The 19,643-nt window shown below is 41.0% G+C and overlaps 2 protein-coding genes across 5 annotated transcripts in view; both read right to left on the bottom strand.

The window, feature by feature from the left end:
• The window catches only part of shank2a (SH3 and multiple ankyrin repeat domains 2a), a 124,192-nt gene extending 118,757 nt beyond the window's left edge, over positions 1–5,435 (bottom strand). Inside the window, exon 1 of the mRNA XM_076156288.1 lies at positions 5,089–5,435. The gene's annotated coding sequence lies outside the window, so the exon portion shown is untranslated. The remainder of the gene's footprint in view (positions 1–5,088) is intronic.
• Positions 5,436–15,414: 9,979 nt separating this feature from the next.
• LOC143004597 (uncharacterized) overlaps positions 15,415–19,643 on the bottom strand; it is a 29,462-nt gene continuing 25,233 nt past the window's right edge. For all 4 annotated transcript variants that reach the window (XM_076155613.1, XM_076155614.1, XM_076155611.1 and 1 more), the window contains exons 22-29: positions 19,484–19,557; positions 18,887–18,974; positions 18,530–18,676; positions 18,295–18,417; positions 17,993–18,090; positions 17,617–17,709; positions 17,326–17,440; positions 15,415–17,206 (exon numbers count right to left, since the gene is read on the bottom strand). In XM_076155613.1, the coding sequence (XP_076011728.1) occupies positions 17,048–17,206; positions 17,326–17,440; positions 17,617–17,709; positions 17,993–18,090; positions 18,295–18,417; positions 18,530–18,676; positions 18,887–18,974; positions 19,484–19,557 (897 nt within the window). In that variant the 3' untranslated portion in view covers positions 15,415–17,047. The remainder of the gene's footprint in view (positions 17,207–17,325; positions 17,441–17,616; positions 17,710–17,992; positions 18,091–18,294; positions 18,418–18,529; positions 18,677–18,886; positions 18,975–19,483; positions 19,558–19,643) is intronic.

Consider the following 19,643-nt stretch of genomic DNA (forward strand, 5'->3'; position numbering starts at 1 on the left):
ATCGTTAATATTTCATATTTACAGTGATGGAGCTCGACTACTATGAGTTTGGTGAATACACAGTATAACCCAATCTATTCATCTTGCAGTGTACATATGCTGCTGTTTTGTGCTCTGTGGTTTAGCATGTCATAATTTGGACGCACATATGGAGAACAGCTTGCTTTATCAAAGACTTCTGAACTGACTGCTCTGCTTACTGCATGGTGACAGATTATGTAACATGTTAAACAGGCAGCATCAGCATTAATCACATCAAACCTTCCACCTACAACACTTCTCCTCCCCACTCCTCTCCGTTTACAGGGAAAGGCTGTGTGTGTGTGTGTGTGTGTGTGTTTACCTTTTTGTATATTTCCACATACAGCGTCTACTATTTGTTGTGTCATGCAATTATTTCAGTTGTCTGATCATCAAATTTGGGCGGCCTCATTTTCTTTTGTATTGTATTGAAAGATGCTAAGATTTTGACTGACTGATTGGACAAAATATTAGAAACATCTTTCAACACAATGCAGTCTCTATGAACAGATATGCGAGAAGGAATTGTAGTACCTAAATATTTGATGGGCTGTGTTTCCATGCATACTTAACCCTGATTTGACTTATTTAGGTAACACAAGTTAAATGTTGTGTGATAATGAGATCTATCTTTTTTATGTACAGTAACTATATCATTTCCAGGTTTCAGAATTCAGAATGTACTGTCATTTGGTGGGTTACTGGCTTTTAAAACTATATATATATATAGGCTTATATATCAGTAGATTTCTCTTCCACTCAAATATCTATATCAGTATTGGCCTCAGTGTCAGACGGGCTCTGTAACAAATATGTAAACAGCTGAGTAAGAAGGAGAAATGTTATTCAAAAGAGCATCGGACAACAAAGTAGCACTGTGAAAGTTCCACACACCATGAAGAGTTCATTTGTATTTTTAATTTTGTGATACAACTTGAGTCTAAATGCTGACAGGAGGTTCAGTGCTTCTGAGTGTGAAGATTTTATCATAAAAGTAGAATTTCATGTTTTTGTGACCTCTGTGCCCTGTATGGCAGCACTAAGTGTGATTGATGAAGCTGGAGGAAAAAAATGCCATAAGAAATGGGTTTGGAGGGCTCTCCATCGCTCAAACACACACACACACGCACAAACACAACCACCCACACACAAGCCCTCAGTGACCAAAGAGGAAAGCAATTCAACTCTACAATTCTACAATTCACAGTTCAGCTTTACATGAAATGTTAATAAAGCCAAACACAATGCACAACACAGTTCTGCGTCGCTCACTTGTTGCATAATACCACACAGAGTTTAAAATGTATTTCAATTCTTTATATGGTGTGCATGGAGTGCTGTGGCTTTGTAACAAATTAAGCTACCAAATGTTGGTTTATGGTTTAACTACATGGATTTCAATGATTTCCATTTTAGAAATCATTTAGCTGTTAGGTCAGTTTAGAAATATTAAATGTTTTACTATGTATTATCTGCATGCACACGTTTCTCTATATTGCACTAGGTTTGGTGATTTCTCGTTGTAGTTTCATTCTGCACTTTACTGTAACTGTTGCACAGTAATTTCCTTCGGGATAATTCATCTTATCTTATGCTGCATTATAGATTGACCGACAAATTTCCCTATCTAAAACTCAAAATGCCCACATTGTGAGGATGGATGAGAGAATACTGCAGATACTTAATGAAGCCATGCCAGCCAGAGGGCATGCTGGGAATCCCCTGCCAAGCCTTGAGATCATCACCTTGTCCAGAGGCAGATATGAATCACAGCAGAAGGCCAAAGACCAAGTGGGAGAGGAAAGTGGTAGAGGAGAGTGAAATGTCTTCACATTCCTTGGTTTGTTTATGTTGCAGTGTTGCTCTCTCTCTCTCTCTCTCTCTCTCTCTCTCTCTCTCTCTCTCTCTCTCTCTCTCTCTCTCTCTCTCTCTCTCTCTCTCTCTCTCTCTCTCTCTCTCTCTCTCTCTCTCTCTCTCTCTCTCTCTCTCTCTCTCTCTCTCTCTCTCTCTCTCTCTCTCTCTCTCTCTCTCTCTCTCTCTCTCTCTCTCTCTCTCCCCATGCACACTTACACACACAGGGATATGTGTCAGTGTTGAGATAAATGAGGTGCAGGAAAGGGGCTTCGATCTCTAGGGATTCGATGTGGAATTGGTTGTGATCGAGGCCATTGCAGAGCTCAGGTTTTCCATTTTCTTGTGTGATATTTTTGCATTTTTTTTGTTTATCCCTATAATGTGCAGGTGGACCTCTCGCATTTCCTACATTTCTCAGATTGTCTTTCCTCCATCCCTGAAGGAGGGCATTGTTTTCTTTCAGTCAATGACAAGCAAGTGGACAATTTAACACAGCAGGCTATGAATAACAGACATTTCACAAACACTGCGCTGCAACCCTTCATCTGAGACACTCACCAGCAGCATTGCATTCTGGTCTGTTCAGGCATGTACTTCATTGTTTGTACAGCTTAATGTAGATATGGGTGGAAGTATGCACATGGAAATGTTGAATTAGTTAGTAGTAGTAAATTGCAGAATATGCAACCAAAAAGAGAGTCATATTCCCAGGGAGGTGACCATGGGGCAATCCCAGAACCCATCTGGCCTTGGGATGTCTTGGGATACCCCAGGAGGAGCCGATGAACGTGGCCAGGCAGAGCAACATCTGGGCTGCTCTGCTTAGCATATTCTGCTAAATCCAAATCCTTCTCTAGGTCGAGACAAAAATTACAGTTATTGATCCATCGGGGTTACCTGCCTTTGTTTGGTGTGTTCCAATTGAAGAGATAGCCTATCAAAAATATCTTGTTGTGTTGTGTTGTTGTAATGTTAAGAATCATTGATCATTCACCCCCTTATCCAACCGTTCTACAAGGTTGGTATAGGTAACAGAACATGCAGAGTACAATACAACTAAATCCTCTTTCTCTGTGTGCTCAAATAGGTTCAGTGAAGTTTCTAATGATGCTATTTACACTTCAACAGCTATTTTATTAAAAATCAGGCTTAATGTTTTCAATAACAGGTAATTGCCTTCCAGAGATCTGCTGTAAGTGTAACAAACTGAACAGCTGAGGAAATACAACCCTAACCTCTGACCCAATTCAGATTGCAGTGGTATGGAAGCCCATTTCTACATCAGTGAACTGAGCAGTTCAACTGAGCATGAATCAATTTCAGTGTCCAGTACACAGGGTGGGGGAGGAGATGAGTGGCCGTCTAGATTAATATTCTTACGACAATCAAACAAGGAGAAGTAAATGTGGCGTTCTGGAGGAGATGTGTCACACTGAGGAGAGGGCGCAGGCGGTAAAACTGGAAAGTATTAATGAAACATTTCAAAGTAAATGAAATGGTCCACCCACCTATATATGTAGTTACTCCTGGAGTTTGGTGAATTAGCTTACAGTTCAAGCTATTACTGGGCTGCTCAGAATCATGCAAGCGTTCAGAGTTCAGATGGAATAACACAGTTTCAAACCTCAGCACTGCATCAGTCACCACAGCTCAATCAAAGCGAGAATCAAAGCCATTGGTATTTCTGAAAAGCAGCCTGCTGCTTGAGACCGCTGAGCACTACCATCGTCAGCAATACATAACCCAGCTTCTGATGGATAAGGGGGTCAGAAAGTCTCTCTCCATTTAAGTTAGAACATGAGATCCAAGGGTTTCTGGCTATCCAGTCCCTACATAGATATGTTCTTAAGTCAGCTGTTGCAGACAAACATCTGTCCCTAAATCAGGGGTATTCATTTGATCAATAGATGTAGTATCTCCATGATCTTGACTGCCTGAACATTTCCAGCTGAGCAAATTGGGTGTGACAGTTAGGAAACATACAGTCTTGTTAGTTCCCAGGAGCTAATTTGAGAAACTTCACCCAGTAAAACACTTTTTTGGGTATAAGCTATCAATATTCTTCATTTCCATCCTTCTAGTTCTTAAGGATTCAACCAATGATTACATACACTTGTTGTAAGGACATAGTATAACATGTACTATAGTCTACTTTAAGTTGGGAATTAATTGAGTTGAATCAATTCCACAGCACACTGCAGTTAAAGGCAAGATATTTAACCTTTTTTTCCGAGGGATTCAAGGGTATTGTATGTTCCCTATGGGATTTATATTTCTTTTACCATCATGACACCTCAAATGCCATGGCTTAGTTTGCTGCCAAGGAGCTTCCCAGGTCTTTGTAACCAGTGCCATCCTATGGACACACACAGCTAATTGCACAAAAATGATGGGTGAGGCTTCTTCTCACACACATACAGTGACCCGCCTGCTGACACAACCTACATAAGTGGCACAATTGGCACTTCCAGAGCATCAGCATGGAACACATTTTTCATTGAGTTACCCACTTAGGACCTCATTCTACACAAGGCAAGACTCTCATCAAGTGACTCCACATGTACATTTATAATGACAGGCAGTTTGCTCCAAAGCTACAACAGGCCATTAGGATTTGTTTTGTTATAATTGATTTACATTGATCCTGTTGTTTATTTATGTATCAAAAAAATTTCATAAAATATCCAAATGTAGTTTCAGATCTGTGTCAGAGCTGAGGCAACATGTTTCTGTTAACAGTTTCGAAAAACAAACAAGTGTTCAATTTACGATCCAAACAGTAAAATAGCAACCCGTTACATCGTAGATGCGGAAAATATAAAATACATCCATTAATTACCTGTTAATCTTCTGTTGCTCAACGAAGCATTAACTCACTATGACTGAGAGGAACATTCTGCCTAGAGACACAGAGAGAGAGAGAGTGTGTGTGTGTTTAATGTAATTGAAAAGTGATGAAATAGGTGACTAGTATCTGTGTGTGTGTGCGTACTATACTATGTAACCTAGCAATCACCTAAATAAATAATATATGTCAGAGATGTGGGGGAAACTACACTGAAAGAGGCATCGTTGGAATATAAAAATCGCAAAAATTAGTGTGAACAGCTGCACAATAAACTCACTTTGACAGAGCCGAGCTGCAACATGACAGACTGGGCTGTAGTGTTTAGTGTGAGGCGTAAAAAAGTCAAAACAAAGCGCCACGCGTACCTGGGACGGTGTCCTCGGTCTCTGTAAAGTCAGCTCGTCTTTCCCAGTTTCCCAGTTTATTTCCTCTCTCTTTATTCCCTTCTAGCGTCGCTTCATGCCGCCGATCCTCCAGGAGCACCGCCGTGGCAAACTTCACGTCAAAGTAGCCTGCGTGGATCCGCGGATGGACGAAAGAGCGGTGGCGCCGTGCCGGAGGAGGAGGAGGAGGGCAGGGTGAAGGAAGAGAGGGAGAGGTGAGGCGAAGAGAGACGCTTTAAACCTGATCTGCCGGAGAGAAACCCGACTGTTGCCGCACTGTCATTCAATATGAGCCGACAGACACGGAGCGGCGGATCCTTCCACACACATCTCCGCCTGACACGGAAACACGGGAGGGGGGCGCTGGGGGGACGTTTCTTCTACACCGGGAGCGCCCCCCGACAGAGAGACAGACAGACAGACAGAGAGAAAGACAGGTGGGAGTGTGTCTGTGGATGCCCTGTCAGCTGGGCCAACCCAGGCCACCACAGAGACATCCCACTAAGCCCTACACACTGGATCCAACAGCACAACCTGAAGCGAGTGAACAGTAGATCTAAAACTACAGTCTGAAGTGTGTGTACAACACTACAATCCGAAGTGTATATATAGAGAAACTAAAACTACAATCAAAAGTGCATATATGATCAAACTAAAACTAGAATCGTAATTGCAAGCAAACTTGCAAAACAGCAATTAAAGTACACCTGATGTAGATTGTATTTAAAACTACAATCACACATACACACTACAGTCTGAGTGCATATGTGCATTTGTGCACATATTCAAAGTCCAGTATGGAGTGCATCTCGTCTGTCTTGCTGGGTTCACTAAATGTACAACCTTAAAGTTATCGAATACTAAAAAGAAAAGGTGATGCTGATACATAAACCAGCTAATGTGAAATAAATATGTTTGTTCTGCAAACATTTCATTCATGTTGTAAGGATGGTGAGTATGCTGTGTTAAGAATTCAGTAAAGTGTGTGAGGGAGGAGAAAAACAATTAAGCAGGACTAATAAACTGGTGCCTTTGTTCAAGACGATTGCTGTAATGCAAGGTTGACCCTGTGATGAGACGAGTAAGAATGATTCATCTGGCCTTTGTTTTCTCTCTCTCTCTCTCTCTCTCTCTCTCTCTCTCTCTCTCTCTCTCTCTCACACAGACACACACATGTCCCGGAAATATCAGAGGCTACACAGGGCCCCTGCAAATAAATGGCCATTACCATGACAACCACATTTCAAACTGGGATGGGGCGATGTTGATCATGGCAACAGTGGCAGACAGCCACACCAACAGCCCGTCTCTACCCCAGGGGTGAACCAGCATGTGAACTCCGGGGTTTGATGATAATCTGTGCACCGGCAGACAGACATTAAATTGTAATTCATAAACTGTCACAGCAGCTGAACATGGAATACGATACATTCTCACAAGTTGTAGGATCATCGAGGTGTTTTGGCAACAATATACACTCAGGTCCTCAGGGATCAGGCGATGTGTTTATGTGTAACCATATGTCCACATCTCTACCTCCAGCTGTGAGCAAACATCTCACGCGAGATAATCCTGCTGTGAGTGCTAAGTGGTTTGTGCTGCTTTTGATTAGAGGTTGGAATGTTAACCTGAGATGTGAAACACATCAGTTGCTCACCTTCAAAGTATTTTCTCTTTCAAAAGTGCATCTAATAAAGTAAATAAAGTGCTAATGCTGAAAACCCTTCTCTGGTGCTGTCACTGGTTAAAGACCATTTGCATTTTCTCAGGAACCATTGTGATCAAAACAAAAAGATAAATAAATCAAGAACAGAATATAACAGATTGTAATGCCAGGGGCAAAGTGTAGTCCATCAATGCCACAATTTGATTCGCTTTTCTGTTTTTGTAGCACATAATAGTTTGAATTTATTGTTTTGTTAAATTTTCAAAAATAAGTTGTATGATTTCCATATTTTCGCGCATGCATGTGTTCTGTGTAATAACAAAACCAGGCTGATCTTATAAAGTGTTTGTCTTAGTTGTGAGTGAATCTAAAAGTCAAAACCCATAATATGTCAAGTCACATCATGATCATTTGTTAAATTGTGTAGCCATGTTCCCAGGAAAAATGCTTGAAAAAGAGGATACAGGATACAGACATCAAAGGAAGGTGTTCCATAGAAATATTGTCAATATTATTTTTGCTAACCTTTCATTGTACCCCCAGAATTTAATAAACAAACTGCTTAAGCAGATGTGTTTTGTTTTGTGTTACTTTAAAACATATTCCACCACTCTTTATTCTATAAAGCTACAGTGGAAATGTGGATATCTACATAATCTTTTTTATTCTGGAGTCAGGTCTCCGGGGCAGTGAAAAGGCAAACTCGGGTGACATAATCTGAGGGAGAAGTACAGCAATTAGCAGCAGGATCTCCACCCAGTATGGCTCTGCCCTGTTTTCTCTCTTTGAACCAGTGATGAATAGATTGTTTCTGGGTGCCTACATAGCTATGTAAATAAACAATTAAGATCTGGAATGCAAGATGAGGGAAGCTTCCTTGTGCGGCTGAGTTATTCAAGCTGTCGCACTGTTGCCCTTTTTGCCTCCTTTATCTTTCCTTTTATCACCCTGTTTCTCCCTCTCCCTCTCTCGCTCACTCTCTCACTTCACCTACACAGAAACACTGGAAAACACATCTTAGTATCAAGTTTGATTGTAAGACATCCCACAATAAAAACATCCTGCATTGGTTGTTGTGATAGGTAGGACCCAACATTGTGAAAAAACACAATATGTTATGTTGTCTGATGAGGTCAGTGTCTGCCTGGCAACTGTGTGTGTGTGTGTGTGTGTGTTAATGGTGATCGAGCGCACTGGCGGCGCCAAACCCATCCAGTAACCCCCCCCCCCATACTAACATATATCAAATAGCCAGAGGTGGGAGTAAGTCACACATGTGCAAGTGACAAGCAAGTCTCAGGTCTTAATCTTCAAGTCTTAAGCAATTCAGTCGAAGTCACAGGTCAAGGCATACAAAATTCTGATGAGCTACCCCAGGTTTTGCAAAATGTTGCAACGTGCTTACACCTGAAAAATCTGAGAGTGGGGCCCTGAAAGTTAATAAAGCCCTGTGGCCGTGTGTTCATAGGGCTTTGCCTATTAACACATCTGTCTGAGGTCCTTCTCATATGACACTGTGTTTTCCTACTTAACTGTTTCTGCCACTGCAAACAAAAGAATATTTTGCCTCATTCACTGTACTAAAGGAATAGCAAAAGTGTGATATTGACCCTCCCCCTCCCCTTCAAGTTCCCTGAGCAGTCATCGCATCACTGTTTTGATGCTGGCTTACAGATGTCTCAAAAAACAGAATGAAATGTGAAATGTAGACGATGAATGGGTCTTTGGGCAGTGTGAGACAGGTTCAGAGAGTACTTGTTAGGGGGGCCCCTGCACTGAGTATACTGACTAACAACGGATCAACAACCCACTTGGATCCTTGATACAGCAAGACTTGGTGCGATAGAACCTACCTAATCATTTCTGCCCTCCTAGGTTGTTCCAAAAAGAATTTAGCCACGTTGCAAGAACAAGACCCAGTTATTGGATCACTTCTGGCCTGATTGGAGAAAAACAGGCCACCTGATTCAAAGGATAAGGAGAGATTTGGTCAAGCACTCGACAGTGAGTGCACCTGAGGGAGGAGGAGGAGAAGGTATTTTCCGATGGTTGTAAGGAGAGTTACCAACTTGGACTGCCACAGTACTTCCATGTACATGTTCTCCCTCAGTTGCATGATTTGTGCCACATTTGAGCCGTCTCCGCCCAGTTGAACAGATTTTACTGAAGCTTTTACTAATGTAGGTCATTTTCCGTGGGTTGTTGGTGTAAACCAGTGGTTCTCAACTGGTCGGGCCTCAGGACCCACCATCACCCCTCCATGACAAACTGTGACCCAAATAGAGGAAAAGTTTCAATTTCTCAAATTTATTGAATGAAAAGATAGTGCAGTTTGAACCCGAGATAGTGGAATAGAACATCACAGAATGCCAACACAAAAAAAATGGTGATGTTAGAGAGAGAAATATTCCCTTTTTACGCTGAATTGGCTGGATTTTAATTAAAACCAGAACTCTTCACTTCAGTAACTTCAGCCTTTTTTGACTCAACAGTGCATTCATCCATGCATCACAGTGCTGCACAAGAACTGAGAGAGGCTTACCTCCGTCAATTTGTTTTTCAGCGTGCGGTCACAGGACAGCTCCTCCTCCTTTGTCCTCAATGAAAGAAAATCCATATCTCAAATATTCTGCGTCGTACCATGCTAATTAGCATATGTAATCAAACTTTGCGGGTCTTCTTCTAAGGTTTGAAATGGCAGGTGTCTCGCATTACAGGGCATTATCGCCCCCTGAGGAGAGTTAATAGACGACACTCCGTTGATATTATTTTTCCTTATTTTTTTTTTTGCCCAGGCAAAGGCCCGCGACCCAATGAAAACTGAAATGATTGGTCAGTTTTTCTGTCAGTTAAATGTTTTGTGAGTTGAATGCAGGACCACAGCTTGGCCATTGCGCAGATAGTACAATGAGCCTACATATAGTTTCAGGACATTACAAGCTTCAAAATGATGGTAGGTGTGAAAATGTATTCCATATTTTGGTGGAGTTTTGTCTGACAGAATGTTGTAACCCCATGTCAAAGTTTAAACGGCCAGCTCTTTTGGTTGGTTTGTCCAGTCGCCTGGTTTGTCTCTCAAGCTTTGTTGGATTCTAAACACTTCTTGGTCGGCTAGGAAGATGGATGAAGCGGACAGGTTAGGCAGACAGCCTGAACTCCAGGGGAGGAACAGAGGAAGCGGCTTGGGCAGACGGCCAGAAGTCCAGGGACCGACCACTGATAGAGGTTCAGCCTAAATTACCGGAGCACCGCAGAGCAGTTAGAGCAGGATCTGGGGCAGACAAGACGACTGCAGACACTGGTGCTTGAGAAGGCACGGGGGTGGCTACTGGCGACGCGACAAGTGGAGAGGGGTACAAGGACTGCAGCAGGCTACGAGGGAGTTGCAGGCACAGGGACTGGATCGGGACAGGGCAGCCACTGCTGACATCAGGTGTCAGGTCGGGCAACTTGGAGGCTGGAATAAGTAATGCAGAAACAGAAGCCCTCGGAGCAGGAACAGGTGAGGAAGCTTTGATAATGAACCATTGTTGCTGGCTACAGGGCAGGACCAGAGGCCAATCAGGACTCAGTTCACGCAATGAGACGGCTGCAAGTTCAGGCACTGTAGCACTGCAGCTTTAGAGGCTCGAGATTTAATGAAGAATACAATATGCCGGAGAGAAAAGGGGGATAACTAAATACAAGCACAAGGCTACAGGTAAAGGAAACAAATACTGGAGCATGAGAGGCTCAGGGAACATGGGGGAAACTAAATCTACTTCACCTGAGTGGCAGAGCAAACAGACAGAAAACACAAAACTGCAGACAAGAACATGGGGATCACTGGAGCTAACAGACACAAGGTAACGTAAAACAAAATACCCAACTAAAAATACAAACAGGAAATAACCCAACCAAAAACACAGGTCCATGACACGAGGAGGTTAAATGTTATCGTCATTCAACATCATTCCTTGGAGTCATTCTTTGTCCTAGTGACCTGTAGTGGGTGTTATAAGTGTTTGCATCTCTGTAGAAGCTGCAGCAATCTGCCTGTCAATCTCACGCTCCATCCTACACACACTTATGAACTAGAGCCTGAGACACATGAACTCTGTCACTTGGGGCAGCAAGACAAGAGTTGGATTGCAACAAATAAAAGTCTGTAAATTGCATTTACTGCAAATCTGTCAAATGAAAACTCTTTCTACCTGTGGTTGACTCAGACTCTGAATATGGTAAAGAGGTATGTAAAGAGCACTGTACAGCAACAGAGTACTTAGCAGTGTAATAGGAATTTAGGAATCTGACTGTAGCAACCCAGAAAATCTGGTATCTGGGTCATTTGCAGACAAATGACAGCTCTGTATGACACAAGCATTTTAAGACCTGGTTTAGAAACATTTTCTGACACTTTTTTTAAGTTTGGGGTTGAGCAGTTTTTCTTTCCTGTTCATTGCCAATGCAAATGTAATAAAGTCAACAAACTTTGGAACCATTACATAACATTTAAACATGAAATGTATTGAAATATAGGCTCAATAATGCCACTGACATAGGACATACAGTTATCCAGCTCCGTCTTTGATCCTGTGTGAGACTGCTGGACAACATTAAGCTTGGAATTACAATGAAAGAGCATCGGGAAAGTTTGAGAATAAATGAACTAATCTCCAATCTAAATATTCTGTGAAATGGTAGGGAGAGCAGATAAATCAGCAGATAAATGTGTAACTCCCAAATGTAGTATTATGTTTTGTTTTCTGAATGTTATACACATACTGAATATCACACCTTATATATTTATTGCAAGCTTCTTGCATTGTGTTGCATCAGAAATCTACATGTATATCTAATAATAACTGGCCACTAATAACTGCTAAGTGCATGTGATAGCATATTCAAGAAAATTGTGATAATGACAGATATTCCTTCAAAGAATCAGACATACACTACATTTAAATACATCTGGGCAGTAGCAGTCTTTACATTCGGTTTCACAAATTCTATTTCTATGAAAAATCATAGATCACAGTGTCAGCACATTTTCGCTCAGTATTCCACAGGGTAAAAATATCCTGAACCCTCCACTGCACCGCAACGACACAGGAGGAAGTCATCCGGACATGTGATTTTTTATCATGTACAGAAGGAGTTGGGGTCTTGAGCTGGTCGCCAGAAAAGACCTTGTTGCCATGGTAACTAATGAACCACATGGGGGGCATGTATGTGGTGCTGGATATCTGAGGCTGAAGTGCTCCATTTCATTTGTTTGTAATAAGATTGATAATAAGGCTTTGCTCTTTGAACAAGAAATGATGTCTTTTTGTAACACCTTTTGTTGTTACAAAAAAATGAAAGAGGGAGAAAGTGACGAAAGACGAGAGTGTAGAGTGGTCAAGTTGAGAACAAGGAAACAGCAGCATTAACAGGATGAAGAGTACAAATAAATAAACTCAGGGCACTCAGAGTCTCTCAACAAAGGCTCAACAATCGGCTGATTGGAAATATGCAGGCTGAACGAAAGATTTAGTGTGAAATTGAAAATATTGATCGTACCATTTTTGCCAAACGGTAATGAGTTGTTGCATGTTTCTGGACTCATCTGTAAATATACAGTGATGTAATAAATGTGACCCCTGTCTAAGCTCATATTGTTATCCACAACATCTGGATCATTATCTGCACTTATGAGTAGTCCATTATCGGATATAGTCAAGATTGATGTCTTGGTTTTTCGAAAACTAAAACAAAATTTTACCTGTTAATTTCTGAGGTATCCTCCTGACAACCTGACATAAAAGCAATGAATGAAAGCACCTGGGTGAAGGTAATTAAATCTTATTCAGATGACTGCACTGTATGTGATCAACTTGTCTGTGTGTCTCTCCAATATCTGAAATTAAACTTTTATGATGAACTGAAGGTGAAAGCATTGTAGGTGCAATTTGGTGGATTTTTATGATTACATTTTTGTCACATTGAGCACTTCCAACTGAAATACCAGAGTGAATTTACCAAAAGTTTATGTTTGGAGTTCAAGTTTTGTTTTATTTGTCATATGTAGACCGGGTATGCTCAGCAGATAATGACACAGAATAAATGGCAGTGAGTTGTACCATAAAGATCTCTACAAAAGAAAAATGTATACAAAATTGGTGCAACATACGTAAATATGGTACATTTTTTAAAGACTTTCACATGGAATGAAATATTTTCCTTTGAGGTAATTTGAGTTCTTCTTCCACCTCTGCTGATCTCGGAGAAGGACGTTGAGAAATAGAGGACAAAGAAGAAGCAGTAGAAAAGGATGAAAAGGAGGAGACAGGGCTGCTGAAAGACAAAAGGTTGAGGTGTCTGGAGGCTGTCCTTTCAAAGGCAGTGAGGAATGTTGACAACACAGGTAGACTCACAAATATTTACACAAAGATACAGGAGTCTACAGTATGCACAACTCTCTATCTTGCTGTCCTCCCAGTACACACCAGCAGACCTAATTGCAAAGTGGGCCATTATATAGGGCATGATGAAAAAAAAAATGTAGGTCTCAAAAGAGAAGCAGAAGAACACAAGCACTGTGCTGCAGTAAGGCTGAGTGTATGTTCAGCCTGTGAGGACCAGACAACACATACTGTACATACATTTCAGACATGTTTTGTGTATACATCATATGCTTAGGTACAGGAGGTATAAATTAATTTATAGGCATCTATCATTCATTTGTAGTAACTTGTGTGTTGTCCTGCAGTGATTATTATAATATATATTCCCCACCCAAGAGCTGTGGTTCTCAAAAAAAAATCACAGAGCCTAATATTGATCCTTGAGGGACACCATTCTATATTTCAGAGAAGCTGTATGTGTGAAAGGTGGAAGTTTTAAACCGATTCAGAGTGGTTTGAGGTTTTTTTTCTCGGGTGAGTAATTTATCACGGTGAAAATAAAAGCAGGTCAAAAAGTAGTGACAATGTAAGTGCTAGCTGTTTCCTATGATTACAAACTACTTGAGACTTTCCCCTCAGAGTGGTTTCACCTGGAACTTGTTTGGCCTCCGGTAATGACTTCATATCAACTGTGGAGGAGTTTTTTGACAGCCAAGGAAATGATAACTCAGAAGCTGAAGCGTGGTTGACAGAGGTGTATCGAGTTTGAAGATTTTAAAAATGTGATTCTCCAAAAATTAGTAATTAGTAATTGCAAAAGGCTTTATCATTACTGAAGTTTATGTTTTAGGGGCTTGCATGCTGAAATTGCTTCCCGTTATCTAATTGAGATGAAGACACATCATTTATGTGTTTTGCAAACCTTTATTATTGTCCGCTGCTATATCACCAGCGTCTACCTCTCTTGTTCCCGTCTCTCTTACTTGGACCATCTCTGAAAGCACATTAATCATACCAGTCTCCCACGTTTTCACCTCTGTCTCCTCCGCCCTTCTCTCTTGTATTCCTCCAACTCTTCCTGTGGTGCTGGAGGCAACTGGGTCACTGGCAACTGGAGGACTGTGTTCAGCTGAAGACAGGTGTGAACCAAATCACAGGTTTCCAAAGAAACCCATTCTTTTATTGAAACAAAGCCTGAGTGGATACCACCAGAAGCCAAATGATCCAGATCGACTTCATGTCAATGTGAGGGACAAAATTATACATTTATCTGTTCAGGTTTCTAAATGGACTAAACTGTGATTTGTTTCTGCAGTGGCAAGAAGACAAACTAATTATCAGTTAAAAGCCCTTACCCACAATCTAACAATATACATTAATGGACGTAATTCTCATCCTGGGAAATGGGATGATATCTCAGACAAAACATAAAGCTGATGTAATTTCCCCCTTGATAATAGGCAATTCAATAATGAAATGTGTATAGACGAAAATATGTAATTGCCCTTTGATCAATGGCCAGAAGGCTTTTATAGTGAAAGTATTGAAATACCAGCTAGGGATTCTAGACACATTAAGAAACTCGGTCTCCCTTAGGAAGGTCTAACCATTTACATATCTGCCCCCGGCCTTTACAGGACATACACATGTAAGAGTCCGTATACTGTAGAAAAAAGAGAAAATGGGAATTTCCTCATTAATATGTATGAGACTGGAGACAGGCCTTGGAGGAAGGAAACTAACAATTGCAGCAAAAATAAAAGCAGATACTTGATGAACAAATCTCTCTCTCTCTCTCCCTTTCTTTCATTCTCCCCATCACTCATTATCTATCTCAGAAAACACTAACAATGCTTTAGGCATACAACACAATGCTTGTTTTGCAATCTTCCAGGCTCTCTTCATGACACTGGTTACATGCTTATACGTTGCCATCTATTGGTAATATGTAGATATTACATCAGTAGAACTTTATTTGAGAGATGAGAAGTATTTTCTTGTAAGAGTAACCAGTAGTTCTATCAGATCAATAAAATATCAATAAAATAGCTTTAGACTAATATAATGTACAGCATCAGTCATCTACAGTATGCAATCAATATATTGCTTAGTCCTTTCAAAATAGGCTTTGAGGTTCACTTTGATTCTAAATTGGCTTATGAAGTTTAAGAGGCATAATTTAAAGTCACATTTGCCGCCGCCTTTGAATGCCAATGCTAGTGAATCCAAGTAACAAGCCCTGTGACAATAAATGAAATGTATGATACGGGCAAAATGTTGGGAAAAAAAATCAACAAGCTTTATTAAATTTCTGTCAAGATGGCAAAGGGTGAAGTGAAAAAGTTCATCTCAACACAGTATTGCACAATGTTAAACCTTATGTCATCAAAAGGCCAACATCATCATTATTATGGAACTCTTAAAAATAGAGGCAGTACAGAAAATAAGCCACCCTAATATTTCTCAGTAGTTAACTTCTGTCATAAATATATTGATTTCATTTTTTCCTCCATCAATCGCACCACTATATACACAACACAGGGACACTTCAGCAGCTGTTAAGTTCCACTTAGGTCAATTAACAAGCCAAAAGAGCATCTTATAACGAAATCTCTCATCTAAATGCATAATTTAGCGCAATTCACAACTTAAAATGTCTTCCTTGTAGTCAAAAGGAATTATATCTTATGATTCCTGTCAAATATTTGGCATGTCAGTTGACCTTGTTTTGTGAAAGCCCCATCTCATACCGATTACATCATCCGACTCAAAACAATCAGTGGAGAAATGTACAGACATTGACATCAGAGCAGAGAAGATAGAAAAAGCATATATACATACAGTACATATCACACACACACACACACACACACACACACACACACACACACACACACACACACACACACACACACACACACACACACACACACACACACACACACACACACACACACACACAGAGAGAGAGAGAGAGAGCGAGAGAAAGCGAGAGAAAGCCCGGTATATTCTTCTACATTCTGTGGCTTTTTGCTGTACATTTTCAGCCGCACACAATCAACACATATTTTCAACCCATTGCCACCCACTACCTTTAAGGAGCACGACAGCACTTATTTCTCTCAAAGTAGGGATACGAACACCTTTGGCTATATGAGGGAATGGGGGAGCGAGGAGAGGTGTAGTGCTTCCGAGCTTATACGAGATGATTAAATACCATATATTGTGAGTTTCAGTGCATAGTTTTAACTCAGCATCATGATTATGTGCAAGGTGTGAAACCATGAAAGGCAATCATGGCAAAGTCTCCTAAGATATCTGTGGTTTTAAGCATGCAACAGTGTTACTGGAGTAGGAGACCTTTTCTTTTTCTTCAAGGTTCGAGGAAAGGAGTGCAAGGGTAAGAGGCAGTACAATTTCAAAGGGTACCTTTTTAAACAATAATGGATATGGCTTTCTGCACCTTTTCAGGTATAAATCAAAGTTGTGGTCAAATTTTGATCTGAGAACAACATGCAGTATGGGATTAAATAACTTTTTTTTGAGGAGAGAAAGGAGAAGGGAAGGGGGGTTCATACTTTAAGGCTGGTTTCATCTTAGAACATTGACAAAAAATAAATTGTACAGTGAAGTTTTCATTTAAAGTAAAATAAAAAAAACAGCTCTCTGACTCTATTCTGACTAAATATAGCAGCTTTCTGTGTCCAGCCTTAATAACAATGAGGATGAATTAAAAACGATACTGACATCTTAAAGCCGTGCAGTATGATGCTCATCAACAAGGTAACATATCAATTTTAGTGTTTTAACATACTTTATAATACAGATGTGATATACGAATGTTATGTCAACTAAAGAACATTACAGATTCCAGCTAAAGCCAGTTTGTGTGTTTGCCAGTGTGGCCTTTCTAAAGGGAACCAGTGAGGCACATAAGGACGACCACGTGCAGTGTGAGCAGGTAGGCCAGAAAGAAATATCGAGAGCGTGTGCGGCTCGTCAAGAGCTTGCTGAAGTAGAGGCTTCTCCCTCTGAGCCACTGTCTGCATGCCACCATCCCACCTTTCACCTGGAAGTACAATCACCAAACAATCAGGTAAAAAGGCCAAAAGCTTTATTTACTGACATAGACAGTGAACATTTGAAATCTGCCCCTTCTTCTAGAATCATCTTTGTTTTACTACATACCTTCCGTGTTATGAGGGGCTGGTTTGGGTTCAGACTGTGGGCGTCCCACTCTTCCTCTGTCTCTAGCTGGATACTGAAGTCCCTCTGAGAGTCTCTGGATGGGCTGGATTCAGCACTGCAGAAGAAATGTCCAGACAAATTGATAATAAAACTTACTCTGGAACTAGTATTGTGATACTTTGAGGTATCCAGTGGGCGAGTGTTTCTCAAACTTGCTCCTTGAGTGTTATTGCACTTTTTATTGTGGGTTGTCATGAAGTGTTATCGTGGCCAAAATATTGTGGTCCTAACCTTTTTGCCCTGTCCTCAGCAAGACGGAGAGCATCCTCAGCTGCCTCCCTCCTGCCTCTCTCCTCCGCCAAGTTCTGTTCCACCTCAAGCAACCTAAACACACACACACACACACACACACACACACACACACACACACACACACACACACACACACACACACACACACACACACACACACACACGCGAGTTCAACCACTTATGACCATCGCACAATGGCTGACAAATGGAATGTAAGATGTGATGCAATGAAAGAGTGGGAAATACAGTGATATATACAACTTCAACCTAACTGCATTAAGGAGCTACACACACACACACACACACACACATACACAAAGTCACGCAGGAGAAGATGAAGGGCTCATCTGCTCACCTTTCTTGGAGTTGACTGGCCACAGTGGATTCAATGGTGATGGAATGGCTGGTCCTCTCCTGAGGGGCTCCTGGTGCAACCTCAGCAAATACCGACCCCTGGTGGTAGGGAGAGGATATAACAGGTGCAAACAAATTAAGCCATTGACTTTGTTTTTTCTCTTTTCACAACATATCGTTTCAATTAATTCAAAAGCATAAATACTGACAAAGGACCAATATAGGGATTGGAAAATTCTGAAATGTACACTGTTTGGATGTTTAAAATTGACATGAATAGACATGAAGCATAATGTGAAATACCTGTGTCTGGCCTTGGACTTGGCTTTCCAGCCAATGGCAGCGATTCTGGGTGTCCCTCAAGGTTTGGGAAACTGCTCTCAACTGAGCTGCCACAGCTCCTTTCTCCTCCACCACCTGATGCAACTGGGAGTGTGTGTTGAAGTGAAGTGAGTTTAAGGGAGTTTTTGCATTTACTGTTTAAATTGAAGCATTACTGATATTACCGCTAACCAATCTACTCATATGTATTCCATACATTGGCATTGAGCTGGTGGTAGTTCTGATCTCTTTGCTGGATCTCAAACAAGCAGCGCTGCAAGTCTCTGTGAAGCTGGATCCTCTCCGTCTCCAACTGGCGCACCATCACTTCCATTCCACTCTGACTGGCCAGAGTAACTGTTTCCTACAAGCACAGACACAAAAACACACAAAGACAGTCTTTGTTTCACATTTGCTTCATTGTCATGTCAAATGCTTTCTAAAATAAATATATTCAACACAAAAATAAACTCCCCCTCACACTACCAGAGTAAAATGAAAGCAGGATTTTTACTCAAAAAAAGACAAAAAAAAAACATGATGTGAGAAGGCTTGGTCATTTGTGTGAATTTACCTTGACTGGTTGTGCATTGTTATTCTCTGAAGCCTGCAGCTCCTCCTTTACTCGCTGGCCTTCAATATGCAGCTCATTTCTTGCAGACCTAAATAAGAGACAGAAGTTTAGTATTACAAGCTAAAAAAAAAAAGCTGGCGACATCCCAGCCAAACACCGTTCAAATCACCTACAAAGCTTAAACGTTACATACGTGTAAATACGTATTTTGAAGGACACTGTGTTTTTTCTTAAACTCAAGAAAATAAAATACACACCAACAAGTAACATCACAAATGGCAACTATTTCTTCCCTACTTTACAGATCTACAGGCTATACTGGATTAATAACTGGAAACTGGAAACACCCCATAGTTTCTTTATCCCAGGCGGGCCAGGATGGTGGGTTTTGGCTCGGATTTCTCCGCCTTTTCACTTTGTTTGTCTCTCTCTTGTTTCTCCCCGTCTCCCCCCTTTGCATTTTTCCTTTCGCCCCAGCCCATGATGCGTTCCTGGCAGGTATACCATATCATATTCCATGGAAATCTGAGCTAGATTATTATCCACTGTTAGCCGTGGGCTAGTCATCTCTTTACTTACTTTCAGTGAGCTTTTTACCTGAGATCAGCTACTTTTTCATGTTGTATCTTCGGTATTGTTTTCTGTTGCTCTTCCATTGTCTCCTTTGTTTTCTGCAGCATGAAATAAAGGTAGGAAAAAGGCATAAATCATATGATAAAACCATTTTTTAGCATCAGCATCAGCATATGAGCATTCC

The sequence above is a fragment of the Genypterus blacodes genome, unplaced genomic scaffold (genome assembly GCF_046128005.1).
Source record: "Genypterus blacodes isolate CSIRO-AG114 ecotype Tasmania unplaced genomic scaffold, CSIRO-AGI_Gbla_v1 ptg000067l_1, whole genome shotgun sequence".
Lineage (NCBI taxonomy): Eukaryota > Metazoa > Chordata > Actinopteri > Ophidiiformes > Ophidiidae > Genypterus > Genypterus blacodes.